The sequence below is a fragment of the Phocoena phocoena genome, chromosome 3, assembly GCF_963924675.1.
Source record: "Phocoena phocoena chromosome 3, mPhoPho1.1, whole genome shotgun sequence".
NCBI lineage: Eukaryota > Metazoa > Chordata > Mammalia > Artiodactyla > Phocoenidae > Phocoena > Phocoena phocoena.
This window is the reverse complement of record NC_089221.1, coordinates 161,257,038-161,280,269: the sequence shown is the minus strand read 5'-3', so window position 1 is coordinate 161,280,269 and position 23,232 is coordinate 161,257,038. Positions and strand designations below refer to the sequence as shown.

General features: G+C 50.9%; 1 protein-coding gene across 4 annotated transcripts in view; it reads left to right on the top strand.

Annotated features, from left to right (window-relative positions):
* UNC13A (unc-13 homolog A) overlaps positions 1-23,232 on the top strand; it is a 63,032-nt gene that overhangs the window by 12,394 nt on the left and 27,406 nt on the right. For 3 of the 4 annotated variants that reach the window (XM_065874700.1, XM_065874701.1, XM_065874698.1), the window contains exons 5-16: positions 1,144-1,267; positions 1,949-2,022; positions 2,901-2,955; positions 4,837-4,872; positions 8,886-9,093; positions 15,328-15,867; positions 16,375-16,483; positions 18,278-18,324; positions 20,797-20,875; positions 21,523-21,594; positions 21,868-22,087; positions 22,672-22,899. In XM_065874700.1, coding sequence (XP_065730772.1) covers positions 1,144-1,267; positions 1,949-2,022; positions 2,901-2,955; positions 4,837-4,872; positions 8,886-9,093; positions 15,328-15,867; positions 16,375-16,483; positions 18,278-18,324; positions 20,797-20,875; positions 21,523-21,594; positions 21,868-22,087; positions 22,672-22,899 — 1,792 coding nt within the window. Of the gene's footprint in view, positions 1-1,143; positions 1,268-1,948; positions 2,023-2,900; positions 2,956-4,836; positions 4,873-8,885; positions 9,094-15,327; positions 15,868-16,374; positions 16,484-18,277; positions 18,325-20,796; positions 20,876-21,033; positions 21,040-21,522; positions 21,595-21,867; positions 22,088-22,671; positions 22,900-23,232 lie in introns of all 4 variants that reach the window. The other variant, XM_065874697.1, reaches the window with a different exon arrangement.

Below are 23,232 nucleotides of genomic sequence, written 5' to 3'. Positions count from 1 at the left end.
AACCTTGACCTCCTCTCTAACCTCCTGGCCTTAAATTTCACCCTCTCCACTTGGCACCTAAGATCCAATCCTGCCCTCCCTGCCCATCACCCTTGGGAGGCCTTCCAGACGGCACCAACCCACTTTGCCAGCCTTATTTCCCCCACACCTCAACCTACACTCCTCACAGGGCCCAGGGATAGCTTCTGAACTTTCACATATGCTGTTCCCTGGGTTTCAAGGGTCCTCCTTTCCATCACCCTTAAGCCCAGCTCCCATGCCCTCTCCTCCAGGAAGCCCTCCCTAATTTCCGCCTGGATTCCTCACCTCCCCTCCCTCCTTCTGGCCTGGCCCTTGCTTCATGGTGTTGCGGGTGTCTGTGTCAGGCTCTATCTCCTGTGACTGTGGGCTTCTCAGGCATTGCCCAGTGTGGACCAAGCTTAGAGCAGGCACCGGGTAGGGTTTATTTTTTAATGAATAAATGGAGATGGAGGAAAGAGGCACAATAGTCCAGGCGAGTCCAAAAGGAAGGCTTGTGGGTGACCCAAAATTTCCTCAGAGACCCTCCAAGTGTGAGGAAGGCCTAGTCACCTGGGACAACCATGACCTATACAAGGGACCCCGGACTACTCCCCCATCACTGCCAGCCTTTCCCTGGGGCTGCAGAAGGAAGATTCTGCAGAGTATCATTCTCATTTCAGAGATGAAGAAACTGAGGTTCAGAGTGGACCCCACCTGCTCAAGGGCTCACTTCCCTGAACCAAGGGGGACTGGTTCATTCCCTCAGGGGGTATCCTCCCTGAATGGTGGGAAGATCAGGTCTTTTATCTGAAGTCGGGGCCCCATAACCCCTCATTAGGGATGAGGAGTGCTGTGCAAGGCTGGGACCGCCCCTACCTGACCCTACAGGTCTCTCTCTCTGGGTCCCTGCTTCTGGGTTCCCTGGACCCACCATGTTGCCCTGGATTGAGACCTTCCTTCTCTGAGTCTTGGTTTCCTCATCTAAAGTGGGGACATGGTCCTTGCTCTTGGAGTAAGGGTAAGATGGGGTGAGGGAGACATTTCACTTGAGAATAGGGAGCCTGTTGGTCGGTGTGCAGCAGCTACGTTACCCGCCACACCTCACCCGGAACCCTGACCCCTGTTACCCCACCCACACCCCAGGAGGGCCCCGGAGAGTGGCTGACCCTGGACTCTCAGGTCATCATGGCGGACAGTGAGATCTGCGGCACTAAAGACCCCACCTTCCACCGCATCCTCCTTGACACCCGCTTTGAACTGCCCTTAGGTGAGTGTGGCAGGGGGTTGGGAGGGGTGGGAGCCTCACCCAGCCCCAGGAGAATGGTCAGGTCTAGGTGGGTCCAGACAACACTTTATTCTGAGGATGAGGCTCCCCCTCCCAAGAGGAGAGTCTCCTGGGCTACAGCAAGTCAGCAGAGATGTACGCCTGCCGCACGCAGAGAACAGTCCAGCTCCTGCAGGCCACCAGTGAGCTGCAAATGCTTTTCAACCGACGGGGCTCAGGTCTGAGCTGTCTTAGCTGGTCCTTGGTGAGGTCTTAAGCTGCAGAGGTGAGCTGGATGTGGAGAAGACACAGACAAAGGCAGAAAGACAGAGACAGAGAAATGAGAGAGAGAGAGAGACATGTAGAGATCAACAAAGGCAGAGACACAGAGAGGCCTCTTTACCTTTCCTGGAAGCAGCTCAGTTCTCCCACATCATCCTTCCAAGAACCCGTGATGTCCCCGTCCTGGTAATGCTAGGATGCAGCTCCTCCCCCATCCGCCACCCATTCCCAAGGCAGTTCTGGGTGTGTGGTGGAGGCGGGGGTTGTCAGGGGTGCCACCCTCTCCTCCCTTCCTCCCCCCCACCCACTGGAGACCAGCCCCATAGGCCTGCAGGATGCACTGGCTGGAGGCTGAGGGGCAGGGAGGGGCTTCCAGGCTCACGGCCAGGTCTCTGCTTCCAGACATCCCTGAGGAGGAGGCACGCTACTGGGCCAAGAAGCTGGAGCAGCTGAATGCCATGCGGGACCAGGATGAGGTGAGCGTTGGCATGGGGGCTCTTTTCTTCCTCTCTCTCTCTCTCTCCCCCTCTCCCTCCGTGTCTCCCCCTGTCCTCCACTCTCTATCTCTGTTTCTCTTTCCACTTGTCTTTCCCTGTGTCTGTGTCTCTAACTCTTTGTAACCTGACTAAATCACTGACCCACGTGGTCCAGTCTCGAACCAATGATGGCATCAAGGAACATACGGTCCACCAATGACACGACAATTTCAATCGAGTCAAGTTGTGTATTTACCAAATACCATCAAGGAGATATAGAGGCCCTGTAACAGTTCTTACACCCCCTTTCTGCACCTCATCCCTCAACTCCTTGAGTCACACTTTCAGGCTTTTTTAAAAGTTCTCCTCCCCCACTCCCAGCCCTAGCCTCTGTACCTCTGTCCTTCCATGCCATCCCCCTTCTTCTACACTCTATATTTTCACAGTTCAAAGACCCAGTGTGGCCCAGAAGACAATCTTCAGAAGGTGAGGGCAGGGAAGAAATAGCAGGCAAGGCTAGAACACCCTTTAGTGGGAGGTGGAGGGCAAAGGGGCAACACTCACATGTTAGAAATTTTTGTCCAACCTGAGTTCTCATCACCTTTCTTCAGCTCCCTGCGTCAGCGTTTCCTCTCTCTTTCTTCTGTTTCTTTCCCTCATCTGTGTCTCTTTTTCTTTTTTCTATATCTGTTTCTCATGGTCTGTGTTTGTGTCCCTCTCTCCCTCTTTCTTTCTCTGTGGACGTCTGTATACTTCTCCAGAGGGAGAGGATTTAGGAGGTGGGGGAAGTCAGGATAGAACAGAACAGAGGACCATCTTGATCCCCTGGCTTCTGGCACCGCCCTGAGACACACCCTCTCTCCTTCCCTCCCCCTCAGTATTCATTCCAGGATGAACAAGACAAGCCTCTTCCTGTCCCCAGCAACCAGTGTTGTAAGTACTTCTCAATTCCTTCCCGGGCTTCAACTGGAGCCCTCATCCATCCTCTACCCCATGACTGTCCTGTGTAATGAATGGGTCACTCGTCTCCAGAGATATGAGTCCTAAGAGCACACAGTATCCCCTCACAGTGTAGTGGAAAGAAAAAGGGATCTGGGACTTGGGTTTGAGTCCTGCCTTACTATGTGGCCACAGGCATGTCCCGGTCCCTCTCTGATCCTTACAGCCCCTCTCTTTGAAACAGGGGCACCTGACAGCCCCTGCATTCTGATGGTTTTTGGAAGGACCCAGAACATCTGGAGGCTTGAAAAACACTTTGCAGACTCTTCAATTCCATTCATTAGATCCTGGATGAGGACTTATAACTCATTCATCAAACTTCCATGAGGCCAACACAGACCCCCAAGCAGCCCACACTCAGATGGTGCAGACAGACAATCCTGCCAACACATGTATTCAGATAACACATTTATTCAGATAAAGAAGCCGAGGCCCAAGGGGAGAAGTGACTTGCCCAGGTCACACACCTGGCAGGAGGCAGAGCCAGGGTTTGAACCCAGGTCGGAGGGATTACAAGTTTGCTTCTCTTTCCAGTGTGCTACATCTATTAATTATGATGAAGATCACCATGTTTCTCTGCATATTGTCCCTCCATCAAGGCAGAAATTTTCAAGAGTATCTATCCTCTTGTGGACACTCAGATGCCCCCAGACCGGGTCTCCACGGGTCTAGATGACTTTATCCTAAAAGTGCCCTCCAAGTCCTCTGAAGTGAGGAGGAAGTGAAAATCATATAGTCTCAGGACAAAACCCCCACCCATGACAATTGGTCCCTACCCCACACTTCAACCTCTTTCTCCTTTTCCATCTGCTTCCGCATCCTCCTTTCCCCCCCCTCACAGTCTCCCCTGTATCCGTCGTCCACCTCCCCCCACCCCCATATGCCCAGGATATGTGATGATGGAACCTGGTGGAGGGAGGGGCTGAGGGACTGCAGTTGGGAGACCTCATTCCTAACTTGGGGTGTGATATGGAGAAAGTCCCTTATCTTCCCTGCCTGGGGAGGGGTCATCACTGCCCTGAAGACATTACAAACCCCCTCTCTGGTGAATGGGGTCACTGAAGGATTGTGGTGGGGGCAGAGACAGGCACGGCGGGGGCAGGAGCAGATGACAAACAGCACCTGGGCAGGTGACCTGAAGCAAGAGGTGGGTTCAATTTGAGAATGGAGACCTACCACCCAGCGTTTACCTCTGAGTTCTCTTGGGACTGTCTTACCACCCCCATTTCACAAAGGAGGCAGCCAAGTGTCAGAGGAGTCAGAATTCTGGTCAAAGTGGTTTTTCTGAGATGCCAGATGCTGGGGATGAGGCGATGAAGATGTAGTTCTCTCCCTGGTCCTGATGCTCAGGCTGTGTGACTTTAGGCTTTTCACTCTACCTTTCTGAGCCCTCTTCACCTATAAAAGGATAAGAATGATTAAAAATAAAAACCCACCCAACAGGGGTGTTTCAAAGTTGAGGATTTCCAGTTCAGTGTTTCTTTCATTATCTGGGGGATGGGGGAGGGAAGGAATGAGGAGTGCTGACCCCAAACTTCAGAGTTGGAAAACCCTGGGTCCAAATGCCCTCTTTGTTACTTCCTGGCTAAGCCTGTGGTCTTGTCAAAAAATGGTGGTATCCTGCCTTCCTCCCAGGGTGGTGAGTGAAGGTATAACAAGTCAGTGGTTAAAGTGATACTCGGGGAAGATACACAGGGCAGAAGGGGATGGGGTCCTGGGCTGGGAGAAGGAGATGGGGAGGATGGGGGAGCCCCCCTCCCCATGCCTCCCCCTCTGCCTTCTCCCTTTTATTATCTCTGCCCCTTCTCTTTGTAGGCAACTGGAATTATTTTGGCTGGGGTGAGCAGCAGAGTAAGTACTCAACTTGATGTTCTGGGAGGCCATGGGGAGGTGGACACCTCGGCAACCCTGAGGCCCCCGCCCCATTGCTCAGGGAAATGGGGAGCCTGTGGCTGGCACATTGGGGCCAGAGGACTGGCAAGACCCCTCTTGTGCCCTCCTGCCCCCTGATCACTAACATCTGTTTGAGGGTCCTGCTCTGCCTGGTGGGGAGTGGGTAACGTGACTCTGGGTGGGAGGATTCAGCTGGGAGGAGTGGGCATATAGACAGGAAATATTCCTGTCTCCAGCTGGGCACTGTGAGCCCCCCACCCCCTTGCTCCCCTTGTATAACCTTATCTCCTCTCCTGTGATTCCTTCCTCTTTTTATCTCCCCATCTTCCTCCTCTACCTGGAGCCCTCCTCCAGCCCCAATGTCACTCAGAGGCTGGTGGGCAGGGAGGGAAGAGGGTCTCAGACAGAGCAGCTGGGCAGAGGCCCCCAGACAGATATCACTCTGGAGACCTCAGCTCTCAAAGCCCCCCCAACACACACACACACATCTTCCTCCAATTTGCCCCCAGGGGAAAGAGACAAGCTACCTCCCCCCAAAATTGGATGACCATTTTTCTCCTTAAGGAATAGCTCCCTTTTCTCCATGCCCTTTTCAGAGAAATCCAGTCCTCTAGTCTAAGCGTGAATCTACCTCCTAATCTCTACTCCATCAACTGGGGGCCCTTCCACCCCACCCCCATATCCTGATAGACAAGTTGCACCCCACCCTCCCTCCAGGAGCAGGAAAACTGTTCACAAATACAGTTGACCCTTGAACAACATGGGTTTGAACAGTGCGGGTCCACTTACATGTGGATTTCTTCAATAAATACTACTACAGGACTACACGATCCCTGGTTGGTTGAATCCATGGATGCAGAATTGTGGATACGGAGGGCCAATTATAAAATCACATATGGGTTTTCGACTGCATGGAGGGTTGGCGTCCCTAACCCTTGCATTGTTCAAGGGTCAACTGTAGTTTGATCCAAAAGAATTTGTCAAAAACAAGTCAATCGGAAGCAAAGTTAGCCAAAATAATCATTTGGCAGACAGCTAGGCTTGATCAAAACCAGTTTGCGGGCTTCCCTGGTGGCGCAGTGGTTAGGAGTCCGCCTGCCGATGCAGGGGACGCGGGTTCGTGCCCCATCCGGGAAGATCCCACATGCCGCAGAGCGGCTGGGCCCGTGAGCCATGGCCACTGAGCCTGCGCGTCCGGAGCCTGTGTTCCGCAACGGAAGAGGCCACAACAGTGAGAGGCCCGTGTACCGCAAAAAAAAAAAAAAAAAAACAACAGTTTGCCACAAATAAACAATACAGTAAAAAAAAAAAAAAAAAAAGACATTTTGGATTAAAACCAGTTTAGCAAAAGCTGAGAATTGGGTGAAGAAGAGCAAAGACAATTAGGCCCAAAGCAGACCATTTTGTCAAAACAAAAGTGGCTGAAAATGCCTTATCCAGAAGCAGGAGATTTGGTCAAAAACTATTTGGTAAAAAGTAGAGTCTTCAAAAAAAAAAAAAAAAAAAAAGTAGAGTCTTCGTAAAAGCAGAAAGAATCCAAGAGAAAGCAATCTGCGCCTCAGAAACAGATAATTTGTCAGAGAAAATTAATTTGGTGAACATGCACAGAACCTCACGTGATTTGGTTGGAAACATCTCAGTCCGGTCAAGGGCGATACGGTAGGCTATAAACCCCAGTAACTGGGTAGAAAACAACTTGGTCAGAGGGGCAATTTGGTGATATTGACAAATTGCCCCCAGTTTCGGATCCCCCCACTTTAGGCCCTTTATGGCTTCACGGTTTCACCCTGATGCCCACAGATCTAAGTTGCGGAAATTCACAACTGCTTCTGCCCTTGATGCCAGCACTGTCAGCGCATCAGAAGGTGGCCATATGGCAGGGACAGGATAAAAAGCTTGCAGGTCACAATGGCTCAAGTCAAATGAGAAACTAGGAAACCAGAGCTACTTTGGCAAGGCCGGCTTTGCTGGCTAAAAATGAATTTAAGGTTTTTCTGAAGGCAAAATAGGGAATGAATCAAATAGCTAGCTCTACATGAAGTATGAAATTAATTTTTTAACAGTTTACCACATTAAAATTTTTTGACCTATTTTTTAATATATAGAAATAGACTCTATTAGTGGGAAAAGAATTAGAAAGTTAAAATAAAGCAAAAAAGGCTTCCCTGGTGGCGCAGTGGTTGAGAGTCCGCCTGCCGATGCAGGGGACACGGCTTCGTGCCCCGGTCCGGGAAGACCCCACATGCCGCGGAGCCACTGGGCCTGTGAGCCATGGCCGCTGAGCCTGCGCGTCCGGACCCTGTGCTCCGCAACGGGAGAGGCCACAACAGTGAGAGGCCCGCGTACCGCAAAAAAAAAAAAAGCAAAAATATTGGGAAAAGAGCAAAAATACTTAAAGGCATAAAAAGTACAAGCCACCCCCTTGGTGTTTAAAATCACCAGTAAATTGATACCATGGCCGAGCATACCGTGGGCTTCCCGATCGGCTGGTTAATTTAGGGGGCGCTCACTTCTTTCTAGCTCAACTGTTGTTTTCTAAATAAATTCAGTCTTTCCTGTTCCCACCACAATACAACGTCCTTTGAGACTGTTTTCTTTTTACTAAGAAAGAAAATCTGTTTCCCATTTACTAAGGAAAGCAAATCGAACTGAAACATCCTTTAATTCTTACGAAACACTTGGAGTTTGGCAACCCCTTCCTGTTCCATTAGAGTGATAGATTCTGGGCATGTGGTAGTCTTGCCAACCGAAGAATCTGACCTTTTTGAGGAAGACAGCACCTTGGTAGAGCCCCTTCTTTGTTCCTGCACATGAGAATTCAGGGCTGGGGTCCCCATCCTCGGATATTAAGGAATCTCTGAGGGTTAAAGGGCATTTATATTCTACCTTGTCCTCTTGATCCTCCAACTTCCCCATGAGTATCTGTGTGACTCCTGTTATGGGAAGCCTGATGGAAAAACCAATATTGTTTTCAGAGACCCTGGACTTTAGTCGAAGTCCATTTTCACATTTGAGACAAAAGACACCTTCCAATTTGTCCCTGTCCTCCTCACGTTGTACGACCTACCATGGACCCCGGACTCTAGGTCCAGTTTGACCCACATACAGCAAAGCAGGGTTTTCACCTCCCTTCTTCTTCTTTTTTTTAAATAGATCTTTATTGGAGTATAATTGCTTCACAATACTGTGTTAGTTTCTGTTGTACAACAAACTGAATCAGCCTTATGCATACATATGTCCCCATATCCCCTCCCTCCTGCGTCTCCCTCCCTCCCACCCTCCCTATGCCACCCCTCTAGGTGGTCACAGAGCACCGAGCTGATCTCCCTGTGCTATGTGGCTGCTTCCCACTAGCTAACTATTTTACATTTGGTAGTGTATATATGTCCATGCCACTCTCACTTCACCCCAGCTTCCTCCTCCCACCCCATGTCCTCAAGTCCATTCTCTATGTCTACGTCTTTATTCCTGCCCTGTCACTAGGTTCATCAGTACCTTTTTTTTTTTAAGATTCCATATATATGCGTTAACATATGGTATTTGTTTTTCTCTTTCTGACTTACTTCACTCTGTATGACAGACTCTAGGTCCATCCACCTCACCACAAATAATTTCATTTCTTTTGATGGCTGAGTAATATTCCACTGTATACATGTGCCACATCTTCTTTACCCATTCATCTGTCAATGGACATTTAGGTTGCTTCCATGTCCTGGCTATTGTAAATAGAGCTTCAATGAAGACTGTGGTACATGTCTCTTTTTGAATTATGGTTTTCTCAGGGTATATGCCCAGTAGTCACTTCCCTTATTCGAAAGTCTATACCTCTATTAAAATGACCCAAGATCTTTCATTCATTCTGGTAGATTCCTCTCCTTGGGTTAGCAATCAGTGAAGACCCCCTAAATCCGAGAGACTGTGTTGGCCTCCATTGCGTGCTCTCTCTCTCCCTCCCCTCCTCTCTCTTCCAGATGATGACCCTGACAGTGCAGTGGATGATCGTGACAGTGACTACCGCAGCGAGACAAGCAACAGCATCCCGCCACCCTATTACACTACATCCCAGCCCAATGCCTCGGTCCACCAATATTCTGTCCGACCACCACCCCTGGGTTCCCGGGAATCCTACAGTGACTCCATGCACAGTTATGAGGAGTTCTCTGAGCCGCGGGCCCTCAGGTAGTCACAGTGGAGTGAAGGATTCGTGTGTGTGTGTGTGTGTGTGTGTGTGTGTGGTGTGCCCACCTCTTATCTCCTGGAGGGGAGAGAGGAATAGGGGGTTGGAGGGAGCTGGGGGTGGAGGTCAGAGGGTTCTAGGAAAGCAGCATCCATACATTCTTATAGGCAGTAAAACCTTTTCTTTACCCAAAATCTTGCAAGAAAACTCTCCAAGCTTGATTAAAGGGGGTCTGCTTTGGCAGAAGAAAGAGACGGAAGTCAGGAAGGCCCTGAGAGGTTCCCCTGAAATAGGCGGGCTCTTTGGCACTCCACTTAAAAGCCCCTGGTCCCTTTGTACTCTCTAACTGTTCAGGGTAGGAGGTGAGAGGAGGAAGAGATGAGCGTTAATAGGGGTGGGAGCTGAGGCACAGTGATGTTGGAAAGACTCCCAGCAAGCAGCTGACTCGTGGTCCTGGAGTGGTCCTACCTAGCCCTCCTGGTGACCCCTGACTCTATGTTCCTGACCAGCAGGCATGGGCACAGTGACTTGGGAGCCGCCCCTGCTCAGTCCAGCCACCATCACTACTCTTTTCAAAGTAGACTGTCCCTAGACCTACCCCATAGGTGGGTCCCCTGGCTTTCAAGGGTGCAGTGTGCTGGTCCTTGAGCCTGTGAGACTGAAACTTGTGCCTGCTGCTGTCCCCCACCCCCGCCCCCTGCTCGCTGACCTGGTCGCCCCAGTCCTGGTTTCTTAACAGAACAATAGCAAACATGATATTAAACAGGTTGGATAGTTGTAAAGCACTTAGGGTGGTGCCTGAAAGTGCTACGTAGTGACTGTTAGATAAGCAGTGCAAATAATAGGATTCGGAGCTAACTATGTGCCCAGCTCTGGTCCAGCGTCTTCCCTTCATCATCTCATTTCATTCTCTGGTTGGGAATATTATTGTTTCCATTTGACAGATAGGGCATCAAGGCACAGAGGGGTTAAGTCACTTGTCTGAGGTCACACAGCTGGTAAATCATCATAAGGACTAGTGTTAATGGTGAACCCACTGGGTGGAAAGCAGTGGCCTGGTGAATTTTTTTTTTTTTTTGATTGTTTTGATTTTTGGCCGCGCTGGGTCTTTGTTGCTGCATGTGGGCTTTCTCTAGTTGCAGCGAGTAGGTACGGGGGCTACTCTTCGTGGTGGTGCTCGGGCTTCTCACTGCGGTGCCTTCTCTTGTTGCAGAGCACAGGCTCTAGGCGCGCGGGCTTCAGCAGTAATTGTGGCTCATGGGCTCTAGAGCGCAGGCTCAGTAGTTGTGGCGCACGGGCTTAGTTGCTCCACGGCATGCGGGATCTTCCCCAACCAGGGATTGAACTCGTGTCCTCTGCATTGGCAGGCAGATTCTTAACCACTGCGCCACCAGCGAAGCCCCACCTAGTGGATTTTTGGTCATGGGTCTTCTTGCTCCCCAAAGAATACATTTCCTCCATTAAAGGATGAGCAGGATGAAAATTTTCAGTGCTCTTTACTCCCTTGATGTTGAACCTATACTTCTATTAATATGACCCCCCAAGTCTCTTTAAGATATTAGGCTCAGTTCACACATACACCAGGGCCTCCTATTTGTGTGAAATCTTGATATACCAGAGTTGGAGGTTAACCCTATAACTCAGGTCCAGGATTAGGCTGGGGTGAGTGTGGTATGCTTGAAGTTGCCTCAAGTACAAAACTTAAGAAACTCAGTCCTCAAGATAAATAGCATATTAATGCAATATTTTTAAAACTCAAAATGGATGCCAAAAAATCCATGAAAAAAATATCACCAAAATGTTCCTTTGTAAGAATAGACTTTCTTGTGTGTAAGTTGTACTTCAATGAAATTTCTAAAAATCCATGACTAGCAAAATATACAAATTTAAGTTAAAACACGATCTGACTCTGCAATTGCAGGGCTCAGCCTCACCTACCTCATTCTGATCCTGGTCCTGCTATATCTAGTCTATAAGCAAGAAAAATAATGATGGTTAATTGAGCGCTTACTATGTGCTAGATATTCTAATGAGTCCCAAATAATGTGCTTATTCTTTACACCAATCTTATGAGGTGAGAATTTACTTCTTCATCTCCCCACGGTTTTGTAGATAAGGAAAACGAGGCAGAGAGATTAAGTTACTTTCCTAAGGTCACACAGCTAGTAAGTGGCTGAGCTAGAATTTAAACCTTGTCAAGCAGGCTTCTGAGTCCACAGCCACAACGCCACACTGCCTCTCAGCCCTATAAAAAGGCACCTGGGAACCTGCAAAGTTAGCTTCCCAAGGTCCTACAGCTGGACAAAAGTGATGTTCCCTCTACATCATCAGCAAGGAGATTGTCCATTCTCTGTGTTCCCAGCAGCATCTCAGAATCACCCCCGTGTCACCCCATATTCAAAAATTCAGGGGCAAACTCGCTATTAAACACAGCTATCCAGGCTCCCGAATTGCAGGCCTCCTCCAATTCTTGACGAAGAGATGAATTACGCAAACGAGTGTTTGTATCTGGTTGAGATCTGGAGAAACCCTCAGAAGCGCTTTATTTCTAGTGCAGTAAGGAAAGACATTTAAAATGGTTTATCTTTGTGCCATCAAGGTAAATGAGCTTTCAGAGCTGTGCTGTTCAACATGGTAGCCCCATGTGGCATTTTAAAGTTAAATTTAAAATAATTAAAGTAAATAAAATAAAATGTCAGTCCCTCCATCTTCCTGGACACTTTTCAAGTGCTCAATGTGGCTGGAGGCTACTATGTTAGATGACGAGGACAGAAAACATTTCCATTTGCTGTGGAGAGTTTGGGTAAAACATAATTTGAAGAAAACCTTCATAAGCTCCCTACTCAGTCTTTACCATCATCCAATATAATATTTTTTTGCAGGTATTTGAACAGCTTTTATTTTGAATTTTCCTATGTTTTGTATATACCATAGAAAGTTTGGATAGTTTATAGACGGAATGTTTTAGAAGGAACTTTTTTTAAAAGATTGAGCATTTTGGATGCAACTAGAGATTATCATATTAAGTGAAATAAGTCAGAAAGAGAAAGACAAATATCATATGATATTACTTATATGTGGAATCTAAAATATGACACAAATGAACTTATCTACGAAACAGAAACAGACTCGTAGACATAGAAAACAGACTTGTCGTTGCCAAGGGGGAGAGGGCTGGGGGAGGGATGGAGTGGGAGGTTGGGATTAGCAGCCGTAAACTTATGTATAGACTGGATAAACAAGGTCTTACCCTATAGCACAGAGAACTATATTCAATATCTCATGATAAACCGTAATGGAAAAGAATATTTTTAAAAAGAAGGTATAAGGACTTTCCTGGTGGTCCAGTGAGTGGTTAAGACTCCACGCTTCCAATGCAGGGGGGCACGGGTTTGATCCCTGGTCGGGGAGCTAAGACCTCTCATGCTGCATGGTGCGGCGAAAAGATAAATCAATAAGAAAGAAGAATATGTATACAGTATAACTGAATCACTTTGCTGTACAGCAGAAATGAACACAACATTGTAAATCAACTATACTTCAAAAAAAGAAAAAAAATTGAGCATTTAGTCTAGCCTCTTTATTTTTTAGGTCCAAGGAAATGAAATGCCATACTCAAGGTAAAACATTTAGTGGCATAGGGGGGAGTAGAATTAGTCTTACCCTGGATTTATTCTAGCATTCTTCATTCAACTCCTTTGTGCTTGCGCTATCCTGAAAGCAAAGAACTAGATCCCTTTCCATTTGTATTCATGACTTCCTTATTCAAACCATCTTCAGAAGCACTCCTGTCTCCCTAACAGTTTCTCCTACCATTTTTGCGACTGCTACAATTTGTAAAGCATCATTCATTTGCACATTCAAGGTGGCTCAGACTTAAGCAATTATTGGAACAAAGTTTCAATGCACTGGAAACAGTTGAACGGAGAGTAAGACATCAAATATTAAGAAAATATTAACTCTTTTAGTAGATGGAAAAGTCTTCTCTCTCCGAGAAGAAAAGCAGAAGAGTGCCCATCTTACAGATAGGGAAACTGAGGCTTAAAAAGTGGGAGCGAGTTACTTGAGTCTCAGAGCAGGATGTGCACAGAGCTGGTCCCAGATTGGCTCCCATCCTGTGTGCCTGGCCATGTCTTGTCCTTCTCTGGCTTTGGGTGTGTCTGTCTGTCCTGGGGGCAGTCTATTTATTGTAAGCATTCCTGGGATGGAATGGGGGAGTGGAAAAGGAGGAGAACTCTCCACTCTCACCATGAACAAGTCATACGGTGGGGAGGGGATGCAGAGGCAGAGTTCCCCTGAGAGTGACTCAAGCCACCATCCCAGGCCACCCTGGCCTTGCTGCCGAGTGCTGGATGATGCTGGGCCCCCAGAGGGACAGGCATTCCATCCCACAGGTCAGGATTTGACTGGAGAAAGGGACACAGCTGGACGCACTGGCAGGAGGGAAGGGCAGGGAGGGTTTCCTGGAGAAATGTGCCTGGGAGTCAACACTTGAAGGATAAATGAAGAGTCTTAGGAGAGGAATTCCAGGCAGAGAAGACAGCTCAGCTAAAGGCTGGAGAGGTGAACGGGGCCAGATCATGCAGGGAGGCCCTTGGTGGCTAACTCGAGGACATAGCATCCTGGGGAGGCATCTGGGGTCAGAGCTGTGTTGGACCCCAATGTCAGAGCTGTGGTGGGAGGAGTCTCGGGATCCACTGGGTCCCATGCCTGACCACTGGGGCAGTTTACGTGGCGCCCAGGGTCACAGATGGACACATCCAGGCCTGTGTGGAGATCCCAGTCCTAGGCTGCCCCCCTCACTTGGGACCCCAGAATGTGCTGGGGTGGACTTCTGGGGTATTCACCAGCAGAGGGAGTTTGGAGTCCTTTCCAGGCACCTGCTGATCCCCCATTCCAGATGTGTACAAGGACAGGCACTAAAAAGCAATCAACCATATACATAACTTAGCAAACAAGGACTAAAGGACTGTAGGAATCAAACCCCTGTTTGATTCCTACAGCATCCCAGGGCCTGGCCAGGGAAGAGGGTCCCAGTCACTGAGAGTGGAGAAAGTAAGACAAGGAACGCTGTTTATTGAATGACTGAATGAGTGGTTAGAAGGGGGATGAGAGGTGGCCCATGTGTCATGCTGTCTGCCCTCACGCAGAGACAGATATCTTCCTGGTAATGTGGAGTGTGATCCAGGGCGCATATAAGGACCATATAATGTGGGTGGGCGTGGGCTTGACCTGGCTGGAGGGTGGGGGAGACTCACTCAAAGAAGTGCTATTTCAGTGGGCACCAAAGGATTTTTCCAGATAAAGCAGGCAAGAAAGGATGTTCCTGGCAGAGAGCACAGAAAGTGCAAAGGCCCAGAGGTGGGCACAATTTAGGGTGCTGGAGGGACAGCGAGGATCGATGCTGATGTAGTTGGAGCAGGGGGAGAGAAGGGAGGATGGAAGGAGATGGGGATGGAGACGTTGGAGGATTTGGGCCACACAGGGGTGCAGAGCACAGCACAGAATTTTATTTCAAGGGAGGCGTGGTAGGGTTTGGAACAGGGGAGGTCCGTGTTTGGGTTTATGATTCCAATAAGCCCCTTTGTGGCTTCTGTGGAAAAAGGTCCAGGAGAGAAGTGGATGTTGGGTAGAGCAGCATCTAGTGGAGATGGCGGAGCCTGGACTAGGGTGGGGCCCAGGGTGCAAGGAAGTGGATGCACTGCACGTATGTTTACAAGGTGGAGCTGAAGGGACCCACCGCAGGATCAGCTGTGAGTGGAGGCAGGGAGGTCCCTGATGAACAGAAGGGGCTTGGCAGTGGGAGGAACAGGTTGAGGCAGAGCGTAGGGGGTACATCAAGAGACAGGGGCTACTATGTTTGTTTCAGGAGCGCTAGGTCTCCAAGGGGGCTGTGGCAGGGACACTGATTCGGGGTCCCAAACATGTGGGTGAAGGTTTTGCAGCCTCCACAGTGCATGGGTAGGAGTGGTGCACGGTAGGTCACGGATGATCACTAATGTCACTGATCTGGTTTTATTGCCTGCCCCCCAAGATGGTAAATGTCCCAAGAACAGGTGTTTTTGTCTTTTGTTCATGGCTGTGTTTCCCTGGCAACCAGAGGAGCTCCACCAATGCTGGGAATCCAGGGAATGACCAATCCAGGGAATGACTGGGTGATGGAACCTGTATGACCGGGGCTGGGATGGGCAGTGGATCTGTGCCCCAGCCCCTGAGTCTTTGGCCCGTTCCTGTAGCCCCACAGGCAGTAGCCGTTACGCATCCTCAGGGGAGCTGAGTCAGGGCAGTTCGCAGCTGAGCGAGGACTTTGACCCGGATGAACAGAGCCTACGGGGCTCTGAGCTGGAAGACGAGAGGGACCGGGACTCCTACCACTCCTGCCACAGCTCAGTCAGCTACCATAAGGATTCGCCACGCTGGGACCAGGATGAGGATGAGCTGGATGAGGAGCTGGACGAAGAGCTGGATGAGGACCTGGAGGACTTCTTGGAGGAGGAGGAGGAGCTGCCTGAGGACGAGGAAGAGCTAGAGGATGAGGAGGAGGTGCCGGATGACATCCAAGGCTACACTGAGCGCGAGGTTGTGGCTGTGGCCGAGCCCAAGGACTTCAAGCGTGTCAGCCTTCCACCCGCCACCCCCAAGAAGGAGGACAAGGCCCCAGCCGTGCCCACCGAGGTCCCCGACATAGCCAAGGTGGCCCCTGAGCCAGCCGCCCCTGAGGAGGCACCTGCAGCTGAGCAGGAGCCTCAGCCTGAGCCCCCCAAGGCTGAGGAGAGGTAACGGGAAGGCGTCGAGGGCCTGTCACAAGGTCACAGGGTCAGTGGTGCCATGATGGGGTCAGTGTAGACCTGGGGAATGGGGGGAGAGGTTGTCACAGGGTCCTGCGTTTATTGAAGGGATCGGGATGCATCTAGGAGGTCAGAAGTGGCTCAGTGGGGTCAGAGGGGGTCAAGCAGGGTCATGAAGGAGTCTTAGAGGTTGTGAGGGGCTGGAGGGTTTGCCAGGGTTGGAGAGGTCACAAAAGCATCAGAAGAGTCCTCGGATAGGGTTACAAAGTTGCAGAGGGGCCAGGAAGGTGGCAAAGGGACCCAGGAGACCTGAAGGTGTCAGAGACGTGATGGGCATGTGGGAAGGGGGGCGGGTAGGATCACTGAGGCTGGTCAGAGGGGTCACAGGTGGGTCATTGTGTCTTCGAAGTGCCAGGGAGGCCATGGAGGGCCCAGCAACGCTCGGAGGGTGGAGGAAGTGCTGGCCTCGGAGCCTCATAAAACCCGTTGCCTCACTTTCAGGCCACGAGAAGATGAGGAAGGCCAACAGGGTCAGGACTCCATGTCTAGGGCCAAGGCCAACTGGCTGCGAGCCTTCAACAAAGTGCGACTGCAGCTGCAGGAGGTGAGTGAAAGCAGCAGTGGGCCCACCCCCAGCCTGGCCCTGCCCAGTGCCCCACCCACCCTCATTTCCCCACTCCTTCCATGGCCCAACCCACTCTGGTCCTTTCCCTGGCCCTGCCCACACTAGCCCATGCCACTCATGAGCCACCTGGCCACGCCCACTTTGCCACCCCACCCACCACCATGCCTCCATACATCCTGGTTCTTCTATGGCTCCGCCCACTCCCACCTGTTCCCATCCGTGCCCAGCCTGGTCCTTCCTTAGCCCCACCCACTCTTTCCCTTGCCCCAGCCCCGCCATTCCTGGCCCAACCCCTGCCCAATCTGACTCCTCCCTGGCCCTACCCACGCTTGCCGACTCTCTCCTGCAACCAGCTGGCCCCACCAAGGTCTAGTCCAGCCTCCCCCAGGATAGCCTGGGATTTCTAAGTGGGGAAGAAGGAGAGGCGAACTGGAACCTAGAGCTGAAATGAAGCTGAGGTCATCGCTATGGCCAAGTTCAGTGGCCAGGTTCATGGATAGGGATAGAGGTTAGTGATAGGGTTATAGGGCAGGGTTAGGGCAGCAGTCAAAGATCAGAGTTCAGGGTCAGACTTGGTGATAGAGGAAGAAGTCAGTGCTTGGGCTCACAATGGGTGTCAGAGTTGGGGTTTGGGAAAGGTCTGAGATCTGGTCAGTATTGCAGAAGAAATTCGGTGAAAAATAGAATTAATGTCAGAGTCAGGATGACTGTTCAGATGGGCAGCAGGAATGAGGCCGTTCATTCATTCCTTCATTCACTCAACCTGCTCTGGGCTGGACACCAAGCAGTGTTATTATCCGGGGTGACCTTCCAAACTGGGGTGAGGCTGGCAGGAGGAGATCCTAAACAGACTTCCAAAGTCTTAGACCATCAATTATCAGAGCCACAAAAGTTTCAAATCAAATTTCTTATCAGCTGTACAGTAGAATTTTCTTTTACTATACAGTCTCATGGTTCTAGATTCAAACAGTAGAAGAAAATATACTGTGAAAAATCTATTGAATAACTTTCACTAAGTCAACAAATTAAATGAAAAAGACAGCAACTACCCTTGTAATGGAACTAGCGATATGAGAAGAAAAATAAACGTGAGTAGGATCTCTGGGTTTCATAGAGGGGGCATAAAACTAATCCAAGGCAATCAGGAAGACTCACTGGAGGAGGTGACACTTAAAGTGAAGTGATATCCAAAATACTTAAACAATATTTCAGAAGAAGGTGTCAGATCCTTCTCCCTGTCCCCCCCACCACCATGCCACCCTTTAGTTGCATGGTAGGGGGTGTTGACTCTGGGTCCACACTGAGACCTGAATGACAGATGGAGGCTGGTCGGGTGCAGAAGGTGGGAGAGCATATATACAGGTGGCACCGCTTGGGCAAAGGTCCTGGGGCATGAGATCAGATAATCAGGTGAGGCAGGGGGAGTTTAGTGAGTGATAGGATCTCATGAGTATTGAGCTAGCCCCTAAGAATCGCAGGACTGTAGAGCACGAGCTCTTGTTCGAGATGATGCTAACAAATCCCCAATTTTGACAGACAAGGAGACTAAAGTTCACTGAGGTTGGTGTCAGCGAGTATCTCCTTTCTTCTCATTTTACAGATGGACAAACTGAGGCCCAGAAAAAGCCAGTGGGCTCCCTAAGGACACACAGTGAGGACTAGGACCCAGGCCTCCTGTCTCCCAACACAAAGGGGAGACAGTTGTGGGTGTGGTACATGTGCTGCCCTGGGAAGGGGCAGCCACACTGACCTTATCCATTTTCTGTCCTGCAGGCCCGGGGAGAAGGAGAGATGTCCAAATCCCTGTGGTTCAAAGGCGGGTGAGTATCAGATCTTGGGGGTGAGGGAGAGGAAGTTTTGAACCCAGAGCCTGAGGCTGGTTTGCACCATAACCTCAGCCCAGCCAGGGCAGAGAGAGGTTCCATTTAGACAGGGAACAGATTGCACATGAGTAAAATAATGTAGCCACTGTAATAAGGCGCTCATGGCCAGAAGGAGCCAAAGATAGTGACACATTGAATCCTCACCACAAACCCATGGGGGGCCCACTACCCCTATTTTACAGATGGAGAAACAGTCCAGAGAGGCCTTGCTCAAGCCACTCATATAATTCAAGAACATTTCCCCCTAGAGACAAACGTAAGGTAAAGAAGAAACCCATTTCCTGCACAATACATCTGCAACCCTGGAGTGAATTTTTTGCTTTGATTCTGCTTTTACATTTCTCAGATTATTGCTACAGTTGCTGGCTGTTTCATAACGATAGTTGTTGGTCTTACATGGAGCATTTGTCATATCTAATTTCTTAAGTTATTGCTTTTCCAGGGTGTTTTTTCAGCACTTGTGTAGTGAGGTGAGAGGATGCAAAAGATATTTTTAAATTACACTAAGGTTTTAAATAACAGCTGGAGAGTGACTGCCTTCCCTTGTACATCCTTTTCAAACAGAGGCAAGGACACAGGAGCTGTGACTCCCAGACGGGCAAGTGTCCCGTGTGGGGAGCCCTGGAAGTGGGGTCTGAGATGGGGGCTCCTGTGTGCATGATTTATACAGGAAGCCTGTGAGGGCTTCCCTCGTGGTGCAGTGGTTAAGAATCCGCCTGCCAATGTAGGGGACATGGGTTCAAGCCCTGGTCCAGGAAGATCCCACAGGCCGCGGAGCAACTAAGCCCATGCGCCACAACCACTGCAACCCACGTGCCTAGAGCCCATGCTCCACAACAAGAGAAGCCACCACAATGAGAAGCCCACGGACCACAACAAAGAGTAGCCCCCGTTCGCCGCAACTAGAGAAAGCCCATGCACAGCAACGAAGACCCAATGCAGCCAAAAATAAATAAATAAACTTAAAGGGCTTCCCTGGTGGCGCAGTGGTTGAGAATCTGCCTGCTAATGCAGGGGACACGGGCTCGAGCCCTGGTCTGGGAGGACCCCACATGCCTCAGAGCAACTGGGCCCGTGAGCCACAACTACTGAGCCTGCGCATCTGGAGCCTGTGCTCCGCAACAAGAGAGGCCACGATAGTGAGAGGCCCGCGCACCGCGATGAAGAGTGGCCCCCGCTTGCCACAACTAGAGAAAGCCCTCACACAGAAACGAAGATCCAACACAGCAAAAATAAGTTAATTAATTAATAAACTCCTACCCCCAACATCACAAATAAATAAATAAATAAATAAACTTATAAAAAAGAAAAGCCTGTGAGGCAGGCGGCACCAGGTAGGAGAAACAGCCAAGCAGAGACGTAGTTCAGGAGTCACCAAGCCTGTAGTTCAGGAGTCACCAAGCCTCTGCCTGATCCTACAGGGAGTGCTGGAGCACGAATAACACCCCAGGGCTTATCAGAGTCACTGGCTGCCAGGCATCACTCTCATTGGCCAATGAGAACTTTCCGGAGAGGAGCCACACCTGAACCCTCTCTGGGAACACCTGCACCTCTCAGTAAAGTAGATTTGGACAGACCACCGCCGCATCTGCCACAGCCCTCCTTCTGATTAGCCAGCTACAGCAAAGCTGCCAAGAGGCAACAGCACAAATACAATTTCCAGTTCCCTCTTTCTCATGGGCTTTGAAATCACTTCTTCCAGGATAGACTTTAAATATACACAAATACTTCCAATTTTGAGCATAAAGAAAGATTTTGTTGATATTTTATCATATTATTTAGATTTGCCTTAATTCAAATTTTCATTAAACGTGGGCAACTGTATCATCTCCCCATTTCTCAGATGAGGAAGTTGAGGCCCAGTGTCTTCATTTCTTAGGGCTGCCATAACAAACTACCATAAACGGAGGGCTTAAAACAACAAAAATGTATCTTCTAGCAGTTCTTGGAGGCCAGAATTCCAACACCAAGGTGTCGGCAGGGCCACACTCCCTCTGACTTCTGTAGGAGAGAATCCTTCCTAGACTTTCTAGCTTCTGGTAGTTGCTGGCAATCCTTGGTATTCCTTGGATTGTAAACGAGTCACTCCAATCTCTGCCTCTACTATCACACCACTGTCTTCTCCCTGTGTGTCTCTCTTCTTATAAAGACACCACTCATACTGGATTAGGAGCCCATCCTACTCTAGTATGAGCTTGTCTTAACTAATTACATCTGCAGTGACTCTATTTCCAAATAAGGTCACATTCTGAGGTACTGGGGGTTAGGACTTCAATGTATCTTTTCGGGGGACACAATTCAACTCTTAATACCTGGGGAGATCAGGTGTCCTGCCCAGGCCTCAGGAGATGTCTGCTGGAGGAAGGGGAACTTCCCTGGGCCCTTGACGTCCCTGGGTGTGTCTTGCAGCCCTGGCGGTGGTCTCATCATCATCGACAGCATGCCAGACATCCGCAAGAGGAAGCCTATCCCACTCGTGAGCGACCTGGTGAGTGCCTGTGCCCTCCCCTGCCCGAGCAGAGCAGCCCTGCCACAAGCAGTGCTCAACCTGTACAAACTGCCCATGGCAGAACTGGGGACTGGCAAGGCATTCTCTGGGACTAATGTGATCTAACTTCTACCCTGCGTGCTGCGTGGACGCTTCAGGCCATGGTGAGTGATGGCAACCCAGGCCCTTGAATCTCCTCCCGAGACCCCTGACCCGACTGGGATCTTCCAAGTGGTCCCCATCCCATGGGTTCTGGGGAGGGGACCTTGCCACGTCCAACAGTTCATGGGTCGGGAAGAGAGCAGGTGACTCCCCACCTTGGTTCGTGGCCTGGCTGGTGGTTTTGCTCTGTGGCTGTTGACCATGGCCAAGTGCAGTTCCCCAGTCTGGTCCATGGTGGTGGGGAATGGGTGAGTCAGAGGTGTGGGGCCGCTCCCTTTCCAGGGTCTCTTCTAACCTGGAGCCTCTGTCATCTCCCAATTCTTTTCTGGTTCTGCTCCCGCTGCTGTGACCTGTTTCCTATTTGTGGCTGTGGCTTGAATCCGTGGCTGGCGGCCCCAAACCATGGCTGGGGATTCTGCTCGCGGTGACAACCCCCCGGGTGCCAATCGACCCCTCTGACTCCCTTGGTGACTTCCCTATTCCAGTCTCTGGTGCAGTCCAGAAAAGCAGGCATCACCTCGGCCTTGGCATCCAGCACTTTGAACAACGAAGAGCTGGTGCGTGGGGCACCTCCCCTCCCCATCTTGGAGGGTGGGCGGGGCTGGGAGGGCTCCTGGAGGAAAGGAAGCGGGTGGGGCAGAGACAGGCACTCCTCGCTTTCCAGAATTCCGACAACGCAGCCGCCAGCGAGCACAGTCTGTGCACGAGAACCCGTGGATTCCGACAGTGTGGGGCGGGGGACGGGGCGGAGGGGTGGGATGAGGGCGGGGCAAGCCAGTGACCCCAGGTTAAGGCTTTACGCCCACGTCGCATGCCCTCCCTCCCCGCAGAAAAACCACGTTTACAAGAAGACCTTGCAAGCCTTAATCTACCCCATCTCGTGCACGACGCCGCACAACTTCGAGGTGTGGACGGCCACCACACCCACCTATTGCTACGAGTGTGAGGGGCTATTGTGGGGCATCGCGCGGCAGGGTATGCGCTGTACCGAGTGCGGTGTCAAGTGCCACGAGAAGTGCCAGGACCTGCTCAACGCAGACTGTCTGCAGCGTGAGTGCCTTGCTTCCGCTGGAGCGGAGACGGAGGGGCAGGACTGTTACTGGTTAGGGGGAGGGGCTCTGGCGAGGAGGAGGGGGCGGGACAGGGGGCGGGGCCGTGGGACGGGATGGGAGGGACAGGAGGGGAAAGGAGAAGTGAGAGTGGTCCTAGAGGGGTGGGGGGGCGGGACTCAGGGAGGAGCTAAACTGTTCAAGGGGAGGGCTTAATGGGAGGCAGCGGTTTCCACGGAGAAAAATAGGGTTAGGGTTAGGGTTAGTTCAGAGGCGAGAGGGGGCTCAAGTTGGGGAGAGGAGTCCGCGGAGGGGAGGGGCTTGGAGAGGGGAGGGTGTCGGAGGGGAAGGGGACTCACGCGGACTGGAGGGGCTAAGACAGGGGTGGGAACTTTAGGGGGAAAGGCCTGGTTGGGGGAGGATTCAGAGAGCAGGTAGGAGCTCTGGCAGCTCTAGCTTTGGGGGGATGATTCACCTGAACCCCGTGTCCGTGACAGTAGATGAGGAAGCCCTGGAGTGGGAATGAGGGTTCTCGCTCCTGGGAGGGAGTGCTCTGTGTACAGTGACGGCTGTCTTTGTGCGCAGGGGCGGCGGAGAAGAGCTCCAAGCACGGGGCGGAGGACCGGACGCAGAACATCATCATGGTGCTCAAGGACCGCATGAAGATCCGGGAGCGCAACAAGCCCGAGATCTTCGAGCTCATCCAGGAGATCTTCGCGGTGACCAAGACCGCGCACACGCAGCAGATGAAGGCCGTCAAGCAGAGCGTGCTGGATGGAACGTCCAAGTGGTCGGCCAAGATCAGCATCACCGGTGAGGCCGCGGGGGGGAGGGGGAGGGACGGCCACGGGGGTCCCTTCTTCTCGGACCCCTGTGCTCCCTCCCACGCCCCTTCCTTCCCTTTGCTGCACGTATTTGAGCGTCCCCCTGACTTTCTCATGTCGGTGTATATACGTTTGTGCCCACAGCCTGGGCATATATGCCTCCAAACGTGTTGCACGAAACTATCTGGGTGCATCTCGCTTGGTAGCCCCCAGAACCAGACTTCAAGAACAGGAGTTGAGGGCACACAGTTTATGTGGGAAGTGAACCCAGGAAGCCCCCAGGGGTATTGGGAAGTGAGACCAGGAGGGAATAAGCCACCGA